Source organism: Lissotriton vulgaris, chromosome 9 (genome assembly GCF_964263255.1).
Source record: "Lissotriton vulgaris chromosome 9, aLisVul1.2, whole genome shotgun sequence".
Taxonomy (NCBI): Eukaryota; Metazoa; Chordata; class Amphibia; order Caudata; family Salamandridae; genus Lissotriton; species Lissotriton vulgaris.
In genome coordinates this window covers 648,134,361-648,149,092 of record NC_141697.1, presented here as the reverse complement: position 1 = coordinate 648,149,092, position 14,732 = coordinate 648,134,361, and the positions used below count along the sequence as shown (strand labels likewise).

Below are 14,732 nucleotides of genomic sequence, written 5' to 3'. Positions count from 1 at the left end.
TTATCTAACTTGGTCGACCTATCTAACTCCTGTGGCGGCCCAACGCTTTTTGGCTTACTCGAGTGGCCCGGGGAGGGCGAGCGCCTCTGGGCCGGTGTCTGCGTTGTGACCAATGTTCGCTGAGGCCTCCCCATTGTTGGTGCTTAAGGGCTACTGGCTCGGTGTCGATACCGGCCCTGCTAGGGAGCTCGGGGGGGGGGGGCTTCCAGAAACGCTGCATTCAGTCTTCTGGGACCGTGAGTTTCTGCTCTCGTGTGCCAGGGGGGCTCACGTGGCCGACCATGGGCCGGTGGCCCAGTTCATCCCCCTCCGACTTGAGTGGCACCCGGAGGTGGTGGCGGGCCCCTAGAAGAAGTCCTAGTTGGAGCGGGGGTCTCCGTATTCGTGACGCTGGTATGGCTCTTCCGTCTGTGCCCTTTGTGGCGGCGTCGTTTGGGGAATCTCCTGTCCCAGGCCGTATGTCGTTGCACAGCAGTCAGGATCCGCTTGCGTCCACCATCTGCCCCCCTGGGCTGTCACTGTGGTGGGGGGGTCCCGGGGGAGGGCCGAACCCGGACGTCAGCCCAGCAGTGTATGACGTGGTGGCCTCTTGTGTTCCGCTGCAGATTGGCACCGTCGTTACCCTCTACGTGGGGGAGTCTGGACCCTTTCCCACTCGGACCGCTGTGGTGGCCCTTCGCGGGGTCTTATCTACTCACCGGAATGTGCTGTGGGAATAACGGGATGTGACGTCGATCCCGGTCCTCCGTGTCCGCAGGTGTTCAGCTTCTGATGGTGACCACACGGGCCCGTGCTGGAGGCACCCGCGTCCACTGCCCCCAGCGCCGTCGCTTATGACAAGACCAGGCGGGCGATCATGAGGCCGACCAGGCTGTCAGGCGCCCTGTTGTTTCATCAGGGGGGCTCCCACTTGTCGGCGCCTGCCACAGTAAGTCGTCCCCTATTTCCCCCCTGGAGGTTCGTGAGGGGGGGGGGGGTTGTCCATTCAGGGGGGTCCCGGTGTCAGCGCTGTTTTATGTGGCTTTGTGATATCCCCTGCAGTATCCTCCAGGGACGAACCCCTCTCTCGCCTGTCGCACACGGGGGCTGCAGGGACACCGCTGTCACCGGCAATGAGCTGGGCTGTCTGGACAGGTCGGGACCCCGCGTGTCGCACCACTGTTGGGCCCCCGAACCCACTCTCACGTGCCCCTCACGGTGGGGGGGCGGCATTACTTGTATGGCCCCTAGGGTGCCTCCGGGGCCCTCCTGGATCGTTCCGTCAGACTTCGTTTCCCCGAGCTCCTCGGCCTCAGGGGCTGGGAGCCGCCATCTTGGGGGAGTCTGGGCGCCAAATGTCGCTCGTCCGCTGGGGTCTGCGGGAGCAGCCCAGCGGTGTTTTGAGGGGCACCCACGGCCTCCTGAGGATTTTCGCCATGTCTGGCTATGTAGCGGCCGGTGCAGGGCCGTCGATACGGCGTCGGTCAGCAGTTGGGATCTCAACGGGGTAAGCTGAAGTGGCGCGCCGTCCCCAGGTGTGCGATCGCATGCCCATGCACACTCACTGCGGCTGGGGTGACATTGCCGGCAGTGCAGGGGCGGCCCCCAGGGTGCCTCCGCGACTCACCGGGGCTATCCCTCCATGGCTCCGGGAGTCTGGCGCCGGGTCTCCGGTCTCCGTGGCATCAGGGTATGGGCGCCGCCATTTTGAGTAAGCCTGGGCGCCAGCCACTACACGTTGCCTCTGGCCCGCAGCACCGGCCCGGTGGCGTCCGGAGGTATCTGAGGTGTCCACGGGAGCTCCTCACTGCGTCAGCATCTTCGTTGGCTGTTATACGGCAGTCTGTGCGGTGTTAGGCAACAGATATGTGGGCAGCCGACCGGAGCACTAGGAGAGTGCGTCCATCATCTTGGCTGGCTCGGCCATGCCCCCGACTTTAGATTAATGTTAACGCTGAAAGTGGTCCTCCTTCGTCTAAAGTTCTTTCTCCCTTCCTTCTCAGGGAGCAGCATACAGATTCTGTGAGACAAGACCACTGCTAACCATTATATCAGCCAACGGGGCGGTATGGGATCATGGACCCTTTGTTGGGAGGCAATTAGCCTGTGGAAGTAGGTACAGTGACAGGGAATCTTCCCAGCAGTGATTCATGCCACAGCCTCCCTCAATGTGAGCCTACCTCAGCTTCCATCACTTTGGACTGTAGCTCCCATTTGTGGTCCTCCAACAAACTATCTTCTCGAGACTGCATCTTCCATTCTTGGATCTCTTCTCCAGGGTCCGGATTAGGAATTGTCAGACGTGCTTTGTGCATTAAACACTCATGTTTCCCTGGGGATCCCTTCTGGTTTATCTGTTCTCTGGGCCTGCTATAGGATAGGCTTTCCCATTCATCCCGTCTGTGCAAAGTACTGCAGACAGTGCAGAAGGATCAAACACTGCTGATTTTAACTTCAGGCAAGGAGAGTAGGATCTGGTAGGTCTAAGAGTAGGAGGGTAAAAGGAGACCAAGCACTGAATGCCAACAGTGTAGACCTTCTCTCACAGGAGGATGGTCAGACCTCCACTTCACATACTGTGACTGCACATGTGCAGATTGAGTGGTGCGAGCTAGAACAGTTTTGGAGTCTAAGGAAGTCTTGGACATCTTGGCAGCAAGGAAGTCAGCTACCAAATCTATATTTGCAGACCACTGAAGCACATATGTTCAGTGATGAGTCCCTTTACATCTCACTGTCTGACATATTGAAGTTTTCACTATCACTCAAACAGTAGTGTCAAGCGGTGTTGACAAATGCTACCTGGCTCACTTTCTCTATTGATGTGTCTGCTTGATCAGCCAGCTCTGTTTAGATTGCTACTATGGTTTCTAAAAGGTTTGCCTTGCTTGTGTCGTACCACTCCATTAATTGTTCTTCAGTGCAATTTGAATTTTGGATTGACATTCTGAATGACATTTTTGAGTCTGTGCACAGTATCCTGGTTAAGCTTCTTACTCCAAAAGCTGTTCTGTTCATGCTAATTACTTCTGCTCATAGAGTTGAAAAACTTCAGTTCCTCTCAGTCCATCCACCTTAACAGATTTGTATACAAATAATTCGGTCCTTACCCAAACTGGTTTGTGTATTTCATGTGGGCCAGCTTATTCCTTGTTTATTCCCTCCTCCACACCTGATCAAGGATGAGGAACCGTTGCCAACATCTGCCTGGCCGCAAAGTTGGTCATCCTCGCATACTTTTGTCAAGTAAAGCTACCTCACGTCTCAGGCACTCTGTGACTGGTACTTTGCCCTGCATGTTTCTTGCCTTCAGTTGCACCCTAATGGCAGCAGTGGACGTGGCAGACCCTGGGAGGCCAAATTTGATGTTCTAACTCCAGTCGTAGAATATTTGAAGAAAGAGCAGCGCTCCCCCGAATAGTCCAGGAGGCTTATTTACTATTGTAACTACACTCTTGGAATATTGTGGGGCAAGGTAACAATTTACCAAGTATTTTACAAAGGGTTGAAAAGTAGTAAGTTTGCATTGTTGAAAGTGCCGGTCAGAAACTATGAATACTTTTGTCTATGCTGTGTTGCATGACTTCTTTAGTTATCCAGTACCATTTAATCCCACATCCTCTGAGTTACTGCTTTGAGATTCATTCACAAGGTGAGAAATCTGCAGAAAAGTGCATCTGTCGAAAGACCTTCAGATCCATCACATTATCTTTGGCCATGATCTGCCTGTTGGATACATTATCTTCCTACAGATTCCTCACCACCCTCCCTCTTCCCCAATTTATTGATTCTGATTAATAAAGTTCTAAGGTGTGCAAAGACATCATGAGCTGTGTTTTTCTCTGCTATGGCTCTTTTTGTTGTGACTCTTTTCCTGTGCATGCACTTTAATGGAGCATGCATTAAGTATTAGTAACTAACACCATTGCACTGGTTGGCACCTAATATACTCTGGCGATGTGAACCTGAAGGATAAGGTAGGATCCTCATTGCACTACTGGGTGGAGCTGGGAAAACGTTTTCTGGGTGGGAGCCTTGAATGGAGTATTGTAAAGAATCTGCAGAAAGATTATGGTAGCTAACTTTTTCTTCTGCAGCTTTTCCCCCTCTGACAAAATATCCACGGGCGCAACACACTGCTAGTTGCTGTCATTGGCTCATGGAAAGAACACCCTTCAAGAAGTGCCCTCAATGTGGACACAAATTCCCCCACACTGATCTACATGAGGTTTGCAATCGGTGCTTGTCCCCAGAGCACGAGAGTCGAGATTGCCAGGCCTTCGCTTCGTTCCGGTCCAAGAAAACCATCCGAGACCGTTGAGCTCGAAGAGTCATGATGCAGTCCTCTTCATCGACACTAGATCTCATCATAGACGAGGTTCCAATCGATCTAGAATCTGAGGAACAGCAGGACAACATGTTTCCGAAGCAGAGGATTCAGCTTCTGGAGCCGAAGGACAATCGGAAGACTATCTTTTACCAGCTGGTCAACAGGTAGTGAGTACAAGCGTCGACCCTGTTCACACCCCCATACCGGGACCGGCTTCGGTTCCACTTCCACCTCTGGGTCCAGGTGCACACTGACCGAAAACTTCCGACGCCCCGCCTTCTGGCTCGGCAACGAAGAATCCAAAAAAGCCTCCAGCCGACTCAGACTGACTCAAGCCCGTCGGTCCCAACATGCAAAAGGTCCTCAAACCGAAACTAACTCCGGCACGGAAGCAACCCTCGGTACCAGAACCCATCGAGCCGAAAACAAGCTCAGCACCGTAAACCGTTCCCAAGCCTATCGAACCGAAGCCAACTCCGGTCCAAAAAAAGTCAACCCAAAGTCCACCTCTGCACCAAAGTTGTCGATCCCAAACGTGCTTCGGAACCAACAATTCCCGATCCGAAAAGCTCCGATCCAAAAAAGAGGCACAACATCAAGTCTTCGGAACTAAAATCAAGATCTGCTCCAAAGACTGCAATAGACACTGTAAAACCTTCTAAGCAATTGGGCCCCAAGCAAGACAAGTCGGTGCCGAAAAAGGTTAGTTCCACAGAAGAGCTTTTCTGCCCAGATCCAAAACAAAAGACTCTTCGTATTCATCCAAAGACTGGACATATAATTACAGTGCCTGAAAAGAGGAAAATGGACTCTCCCAAGCCACCTCCAGTTCCTCTCAAAAAACATGCTCAAACTTCCCCCTTAAGAATTCCTTCACCACTGCCAGAGATACCACTCGGCATTTCCCCTGTACATTCACCATCCGCCACGCACAGCCCTGCACCAGAGGAGGAGGAGGAGGATGATGATGATGATGATAATTATTCACAAGGGGTAGAAAGTGAGCAACACATAGATAACACAGATGACCCAGACAATATTCCTGGGCCATCAGATGATCCCTGGGAAGAATATAACGCGCCAGATGCACCAGATCTGCCACAAGATGATGCGTACCCTTCTAGGACATCTCCTCCAGATGACACTATAGGGTTTACGCAGCTTATTCATAGGGCAGCCACCTTTCATGGGGTGGATTTACTCACAGATCCAGTAGAGGAAGACTTCCTTATGGATAAATTACTGTCATCACATAAAACCACAACCACATTACCAATACTTAACATGCACCAGAGGTATTCAAGGACCCCCTCAGAGCCAGGGTAATTAACCCCAGACTAGAAAAGAAGTATAAAGCGGCTCCAACTAACCCAGCATACATTAAAGGCCAGTTGCCATTAGATTCATTAATAGTCTCAAACGCTAGGAAAAGAGCTTACTCGCAGGCAACAGGGGATGCTCCACCCCCTGATAAGGAGTCCAAGCTTTTAGATGCTTCTGGAAAACCCGCCATCTCACAAGCAGCCAATGTCTGGAGAATTGCGAACACTCAAGCATTGTTAGCAAGATATGATCAAGCTCATTATGATGAGCTAGAAACACTTATGCAACATTTGCCAGAACAATATAAAGCCAGGGCTTCAGACTTAATACAAGAAGGCAAGGTCATTACCAATACCTCAATCCGTTGTACGTTAGATACTGCCGACACAGCCTCTAGAGCAATAAATACAGGCGTACTGTTACATGGACATGCTTGGTTACGCATCTTTGGGTTCAAACCAGTAGTACAGTACAGGCCAGTATCCTGAATCAACCTTTTGACCAGAAACATCTTTTTGGTCCTAAAGTTGATAATGCACTAGAGAAAATAAAAAAAGATACAAACACAGCAAAATCCATGGGAGCCCTACAAACTCAGACTCCCCGAGTGTCCTTTCGTCGTTCCTCTTACAGGGGCGCCTCTAAAGGGTTTCAAACAGACAACGCCTCCTCTTCTTATAAAGCGCCCACCCAATCCTCGCCCAGTAGAGGTTATTACAGAGGAGGATATAGAGGTAACAACAATAAAGGTAGAGGCGGAGGGAACAACAACCGCAATGCCTCCACTCCTAAACAGTGACTTCCCTTCCCTCCCCCCAGACCATTCCACCCCTGTCGGGGGGGGGGGGATTACAACAGTTCCTACCTGTCTGGAACTCCATCACCACGGACAGGAGGGTAAGATAAATCGTTCAGTCAGGTTATTGCCTGGATCTCACTTCCACTCCTCCACCAATACCACCCAGACAGCGTCCCATGTCACAAGAGCATCTCACTCTAAAACAAAAGGTTGCGTCTCTACTGTAAAAGAATGCAATAGAACCAGTCCCAAAACACCATCAAAACACAGGAGTTTACTCCATATACTTTCTCATCCCCATAAAGGACGGTTCCCTCAGACCTATAGTAGACCTGAGGCCCCTAAACCTTTACATACAGTCAGACCACTTCCATATGGTCACATTACAGCAAGTTCTGCCTCTGCTAAAACAAGGCGACTACCTTGCCACCTTAGATCTCTAGGACGCCTACTTCCACATTCCCATCCATCAAGCTCACAGAAAGTACCTTCAGTTCGTACTATACGGTCAGCATTACCAGTTCAATGTACTCCCTTTTGGAGTAACTACAGCACCTCAAGTTTTCACAAAGTGTCTAGCAGTAGTAGCACCAATTTAGGACTTGTTGCAAAGCAATCAGAGTACCTAGATTTGAGTTCAATCAGCGGCTGTTCGAATAAATTAAAGGGTTTCTAACAGTGAGAAACAAAGGATGTTACCACACTAACATCATAAGTACAGTAAATGAATAATAAAACATGAAACCAGGATGGTTTGTTTGTCTGAGGAGTTATTATTTTTGGATTCAAGACAAAGAATAATTCTGTACACAAAATCAACAATAACATAAAGCAGGGTTACTGCTTACTTGCCCATGCATACAGACCCCATGCAGCTCAACCTAGCAATTTGGCTCCTACGGTCTTAGAATTTGGATACCTCAATCTTCCGCCTGATTGCATGAATGTTATAAAAGAAGAAGCTTGACGTCCCACCACTAGAGCATGCTAGGCAGCCAAGTGGAAAAGGTTTGTTGTGTATTGCACAAATAACAACATTAACCCACTCGATGTTTCTATCCAAAACATCATATGTTACCTGCTCCATCTACAAAGATGTAGTTTGGCGTACTCCTCAATCAGGTTACAGGAAATGTGGGTGACCAGCGTCGTTGTCAGATGAGATGTAGATCCGATTGAATCTGGATTCCGTCCTCAAGCGCGAGTCAGCCGTGGCCAATCACACTGACTCGCGCTTGAGTACTGAATCCAGATTCAATTGGATCTACATCTTTCGATTGCCCAGAAAGAAAACTTCTCTGAAGAGCTCATCTGACAATGACGCTTGTCACCCACATTTCCTGCAAAACTGGGACCCCTGTGACACATCCACATATTTTTACACTTTCACTTAGTGAGTTTGGCCCTGATGAGAACCTCTCAAACAAAGAGGTTTGAAACGCGTAGGCCAGCGAATAACCCAAACACTTGGACATTAGTCTATTAAACCCACGAGGGGACTTATACAAAATTCATCGAGTGCATTAAATGGATATAATGATTACAACCTGGCGCTTTGAAAAAGCAATATAATGTATATGAATACATAATGTTTGGTTTATTATTTTATAATTTGTGCTATTTGTTTGTAGGAGTATGGATGCAGTGTGTTTGAATCAGTGAGTGTGATGTGATGTTCTCTAGTAAATTGCAAAAAAAAGTGTTTGTATATATTTTTTGTGGGATACTGTTGACATTTGTTGTACATATGGGTATAAAAACGAAAAGATTTTTCTATAAATAAATGAAAGAATACTCCAAAAATAAAGTTATTAATGAGCTTACAGGTGTAGTGAGGGTTCTTACACTTGGGTAAAATTTAACTGAAAAAAACAGCAGCATTGGCAACCCTTTTTTTGTTATTTGGTGCTCAGCCTTGCTACGTATGAGCCAGACCCTTTAGTGGTATTTGAGACTTCGAAATTCCATAGATTACATGCACCTGCCCTCCTTCCCGTTTATTAAGCTACTAGCAGTCTCCTAGACTAGCAATACAAATCTGACACTTTATACCTCTGAGGATTGTTGGAGCTCTTAGCTTCTCCAAGTAATTAGCTTCAGGTTACATAATTAAGTGGATAGACTACCAGTTGTCTATGGCTGTTTCAATTTTATTTGTTGTATTTTTATACTTCAACATTTTCTTCTGAGTAGTTCCTAGCCTGATGTGCAGGAATACTTCGACCATGTGAATCTCTCAAAGCTACTGGTGCTCAAGAACTCAAAATGCAGAAAAATAAACCTCTAAGGTTGTGGAGTAAGCAATTTTTTTTCCTTTTCTTTAATATTCTGTAGTAATTTAGGTTGGAAAATCGGCTTCATCAATGTAGGAAGGGGTATACAGCACAGAACAGAAAGAAAAGATTGCGAATCGGTAGAGTAAATTAGGAGAGGAACCATTCCCTTTGCCAGCAAGTACATCATTTGACTTTGAAATCCATGTAATAGTGGCTGGCGAATACTTATAGTGATCTGGAAGAAAATAAGTGGTGGGTACTTTCTTCTATATCCAAGGTGAACTAAAATACTGCATTGTGGGTATGTAGGCAATAATATCAAAGGGATTTTAAAGCGAATATGTATTTAGTAAAGGATACTAAAGGACTGGCTGCAAGGGGAAAGCCAGCAACTATGGAGAACAACTCAGAAGACACTGGTGCCAGAGGAAGATTGCTTTAATGAAGATCCTTTTCAGGCAAAACTGAAAGAAAGTACTGAAAGTCTGAGATCTATAAGTGAAAATGTTATTACAGTACTAGTATCCCCAAACCTGCCTGTTCCAGCAATTGGAAATTATTGTTAGAATCTCATTGATTTGCTTAAGACTGAATGTTTTAAGATTATTGATTGTTAGTTGAGATTGCTTAAGGTTTGTAAGTAATGAGTAAGGAAGAGGTAAGCTGTTTTGCGAATTTAAAAGCCTTTGAATCTAAGGGTAAACTGGGTTTTAAAGTTTTGTACATGAAGCGCGAAGCATATTTTAACTGTGTAACTTTCTCCTTTTCAGTTGGTGATTATCAGCTTCGGCCTCCTGGTATCACCATGCCAGGAGAGGTTCCATCTCTCCAAGACCTGGAACAGTATAGCACCATCGCAGGCAAAAGGCTCTCCTCCCTCCCGATCAAAAAGACCCAGTCCATACAGAGTACAGACTCTTCAGACCAGTCGCCAGTAAGTGGCAGGCTGCGTGAGAACAGGTCACCAGCAGTGACAGCACTTCAACAGGCTGCGAATTGGCACGCCAGTGAATCTGAAAGCGTTGCTGACACCCCAATGAGCCCACTTATCAAGAGCAGCCTGAGTGCAGAACTGAGCGAAGGTTTCCTCAACTTCTCTATGACCAACAGAAACATACTGAGGACTAGTAGTCGAAAGGAGAAACGTAGATCTGGCAATTACAAGCCCCTGGACCATAGAGGCTCCTCAGAGGGCCTTGAGAGTGCTGTTCCAAAGAAAGCAGGGTCCTCAGACAGTTGTTTCAGTGGAACAGATAAGGAAACGCCTAGCACACTTAGTAGTTACAAAAGTGAGAAGACTAACTCCACACATTTGGATAGCCCATCATTTGGCCATACCGGCAGGCCGGCTGGCATGGCGGGTCTAGATCCTCTTGCTGGTGGCGACGCCCTACACACTGCTACCACTAGGGAGGAAAGTGATACAGATGCACTTTCGGACAGTGAACTTCTGAAATCTCCTGAGGATGAAGACTGTGGTGTATTGAATGGCTTTGCCAGTCAAAATGAGGACACACAAAACACATTGGAATCCTTTGATACTGTGGTTCAGTCAGACACGTTGATAGATCATGGGATTGAGAATTCTTCAGATGAAAGGGCAAAAGAGTCCGAACTCCAACGTACAAGCAGAGACTTGCAAAGTGAACTGAGGACCGAAAGTTTGGTGAAAGACACTGGCTGTCTTGGATTCTCGGAGCCCATATTGGCAGCACTTACAAACCTGCCAGAAATGGAGCAGGTGGTACGTCCAAAAGATTTGAACATTTTACGGCAAGGCTCGGGGCACAAATCTGGCAGACGGAAGCCTTCCAGAAGACATGGAAGTGGAAGTTTTGACTGTGCTTACCACCAGGAATATGCACCAGTGCGGACTATCCTGGATGCCAAAGCATACAGTGAGACCTTTTTTGAGGACGAAGACTCCAGTGATGCCAGTGACATTAGTCGGACATCCAGCATACGCTCCCAACGCAACTACAGCAGCGACAGCTCCTCCAGCACTTCATGCTACTCTCCTGAAATGGAGCGTCAGACCGCACAGCAGCGCAAACGAAGGGCCCCTAAAACCGAGCTAGACCCCACTCACCCAGAAGGGGGCCCAGCCAAAAGGACGTACGCCCATAGGACGTCAAGCGCTGCTAGTGCAAAAACACATGCTCGTGTTCTAAGTATGGACGGTGCTGCATCAACAGCGGCCAATCAGGGGGAGTCGTTAAAGCCACCAGCCTCTGATGGTGGTAGGGTGCTGACTTTGTCCAAGTCTGACCTGGAGTCCAGGGTCGGGGATTTTTCCACCCAGGAATGTTTTGCACACCGGCTGGAATCTCTTGGAGGGTCATGGGGTCATTCGGCCAATCAGCCAGGCTGGAGAGGAGAGCTTTTGGAGGAGGGTGCCATGGGAGGTGGTAAGTATAGCTGATATTTATTGTTCAAAATGATGTTGACCCTGCCTAGTTTGCCTTCAGCCCACCCCTGTATTGGGACTGTTTTGGAGACCAACAATTACATCACTATATGCATATATGATTAGTAATAGATATGGATGTCATCCATAGAAACATTTGGCGATGGATGGTGTCATTCAGCAATTAGTGGTATTTGCCAGTGAAATAACTATTATTTCTCTGTTTGTATTGATCATAAATTGCCTATTAAGTGATTGCAGTGTTAGTAAAGTTTGTAACAGTTCCATTTGTTTTGGTGATCAATTTGATCTGTGGTTGAATTGATAATTGACACAGCAGTTCATTAATCCCTCAGGGGTGTTAGTTACGCATAGATCATTTTCCCCGGAGTTATTGTTAATGAATGAAGTCATATCTTCACTGAGGTATTAGAAATGAATAAAGCTATTCCTTCCCTGGGTTATTAGTAATAGAAAGCTATTCCTTCCCTGAATTGTTAATGATGTTGAGAGCCATTCTGCCCATTAGGTATTCATAATGGAGTACACAATGAAAACTCTACGGTATTGGTAATGGATAGAGGCATTACATCCCAAAAGTATCGGTATTGATCACCCACATTAATCGTACAGAATTAGTTTTGTGTATAGTAATGAGAGAGCAATTCTTTCACTGATATTTTAATTATGGCTCAAGCCAAAAATCTCTTTGGGCTAGGACTAGATAAAGCCCTTTTATTCATGGAGGTGTATTAAGATTGGCCCATTCTAAATAGTTAACTACAACATGTTAGTAATAGTAAAGGATGTATTTTTTTCCCTGCCTGGGGTATTAATCCTGAATAGAACATTCTGTCTGTGAAGTATTTGCAGCAGATGGAGTCGGTTTTTCCTGGATCTATTAGTAATTAATGGAATTATTTGTTTGCTAGGGGTTTCATTAATTGATAGAGCCCTTCAATCCTTAGGTTTGTAGTAATAGATTAGGTTTGTATTGTTTAGCTCTATTAAATTCCCAAGTTCTTTGTAAAAAGAAATGGAGCCACACTTTCCTGGCATGTTAGAAAAGGATGATATTAAAGGACGGGCATTTGGACCCTGATGGTGTTAGATTGCATTAAGCTATTGACTCCTTAGGATATTAATTCTGAATAAACCATTAAATCTTAAGGGATGTTCACAGCGGAAAGATTTTTTCTGGTTTTCAGATATTATTTGTAAGTAGCCAGACTATTTTTGTCCATACAGCCACTTGAAGTCTGGGAGTGTTAATGATTTAGGGGACCAGTCCTTAGCTTCCGCAGTATTGCGGTGCAAATCTAGCGGGGTTGGTGGAAGAATAGTCTCGTGGAATGTAGCGGGATTGGGCTCCAGAATGCACTCACTGGAATGGGCGTCGTTTATAAATGGCTTTGACGTCTGTATTTTCCAAGAGACGTGGGCCTGTGAGCCTCTGTTACTCTTGGGTTTCCTTAATTTTTTATCCAAGGCCGTCAAGGGCCCTAAGGGCAGACCGAAAGGGGTCTTAAACATCTGGGCACGGCAGACACTCTTCGATAGGATAGTAGAGTTCCCTACGGGTAATAACGACATACAGCTCATTAGGCTAAGTATGGCTTCGGGGGAACCCTTAGACATTTACAACTTGTACATAAGAGGCCCAGATGGTGGGAAATCCCAGGTTTTGGCAGCACTTGACCATTTGATCGGCGCTCAGCCAAGCGAGAACAATACATTAATTGCTCGGGATTTGAACATGACCTTTGAGCCTCTCTCTGTAGGAGACTGGCACTCTGGAGAGGACGCAGACTCCGAGTGGGGGATTCCTAAGCTGGATTTAAAACCTGTAAGTAGATGGTCAGCAGACATAATACAGATGAATGCTTTATGCAGTGAAAGGGGGCTTAGAGCTTTGAATGGAAGGACCGCGAGTGATGGACAAGGGGCTAACACCTTCGATAACGGTCGTTGGCAAAGCCGGATTGATTGTTATCTGCAATTTGGCATTTGATGTAAGACATGAAGGTGGTCAGTAGGCAGGAGAGCGACCACAACCCCTTATGCATTACTCATCTCCTGTGGGGGGGGGACCTAGAGGGGCAAAATACTTTGGTAGAAGCGGTAGCGGAGATCGTTCCACTAACGACATGAGGCGGGTTAAGTGGTCCCAAGTTGCGATGAACAATGAGGTGCTAGAAAGCATTAGCAAAGATCTGGATTTTACTACCTCCGCCATGGAAGCAATACTGAAGATAGGATCAGGGAGCGGAACGGATATGGAAAAGATTACTAATTTGCACTGTGAATTCTTTAGCTATATAAAAGGCCACTTCTACAAGGTAGTTCACCTGCAGCCGGGCAAGAAAAGTCGCCCACATCCAGTGGGCTGATACAACGCAGCGTGTAGGACGGCTAGAACTTCCCCGGGTCGGCCATTAAGAACAAAGATCCAGTCGCCGTCAGGGAGGCGAGACAGAAGTACAAGGCCAGTGTATCCATAGTCAAGAAGCAATGGGACGAGCAGCACTGGCAAGATCTTAAAGCTGCCAGTTCTGCCAAAGATTCCAGATTATTCTGGAACATCGGTAAGTGGGGGAAAGGGGGTCTCCCAGAACCACCCTCAAACCATGTCTCCCAGAGTAGCTGGTTGGACTACTTTGGGCCCCAATACAGGTGCCGCCCGGAGGATAAGACCAGGGAGTCTGTGGCCACTGCTGTATTCCCAGCTCCACCTTTCATCAATGTAGATGTAGCAGTGGCTTTGGACTCAGTCGCACTGGGGAAGGCGCCGGGACCCGATGGGGTCCCTGCGGATGTCTTCCTCCATGAGAAATCACGCTGGGGCAAGTATATCCTGAAGCTGGCTAATGCTGTAGCGCTAGGGGCACCGGTACCAAAGTCTTGACTGGGGGCTGTAAAAATCCCTGTATATAAAAAATGTGACAAAACTTTACCAGGAAATTACAGGCCCATGAGTCTGATAGACACAGTACAAAAGGTGGTAGGTAAAATGACCTAGCTAAAATTATGACCTGGGTGGAAGAAAACAATGTTTTATCTCCTTACCAAGCCGGTTTTCGCAAACTGACCAGCACTACAGACCAGATTTTCCGGTTCACGCTGATTTATTGGAAGACAGTGCAGTTGGCGAAGGGCAGTCTCTATGCTGCCTTTATCGATCTACGTGCAGCTTTTGACCTAGTTCCTCGCCCCCTGCTATGGAAAGTCCTAGCTGAGATGGGTATGCCACTAGAAACTCTATCGCTAGTGATGAGACTGCACAAGTCCAATTACGCTAAAATTCAGTGGGGAAGAACATGGGCAAGTATCTGCTGAGTTCCCGGTAGAGCGGGGTGTACGCCAAGGCTGTGCCATGGCCCGACGCTCTTTTCCCTCTACATTAATGGAGTAGTAGAGCGTATGTTTTCTGGTTCAGTAGATGCTCCGACTTTGGGTGGTGTGAAAACGCCAATCCTACTATTTGCAGACGATACGCTTATATTCTCTAAAACCCCCAGCGTCCTGCAGCGTGCCTTGAATATCTTTGAGGGCTTTTGTTCTGATCGTGGGCCTGAAGTAAACGTAGCAAAAACAAAGCTCATGACATTTAATCCACAT

At 47.2% G+C, this 14,732-nt stretch overlaps 1 protein-coding gene across 3 annotated transcripts in view; it reads left to right on the top strand.

Annotated features, from left to right (window-relative positions):
* The window catches only part of PCNX3 (pecanex 3), an 873,417-nt gene that overhangs the window by 205,909 nt on the left and 652,776 nt on the right, over nt 1-14,732 (top strand). For all 3 annotated transcript variants that reach the window (XM_086938333.1, XM_086938332.1, XM_086938334.1), the window contains exon 6: nt 9,478-11,115. In XM_086938333.1, the coding sequence (XP_086794459.1) occupies nt 9,478-11,115 (1,638 nt within the window). The remainder of the gene's footprint in view (nt 1-9,477; nt 11,116-14,732) is intronic.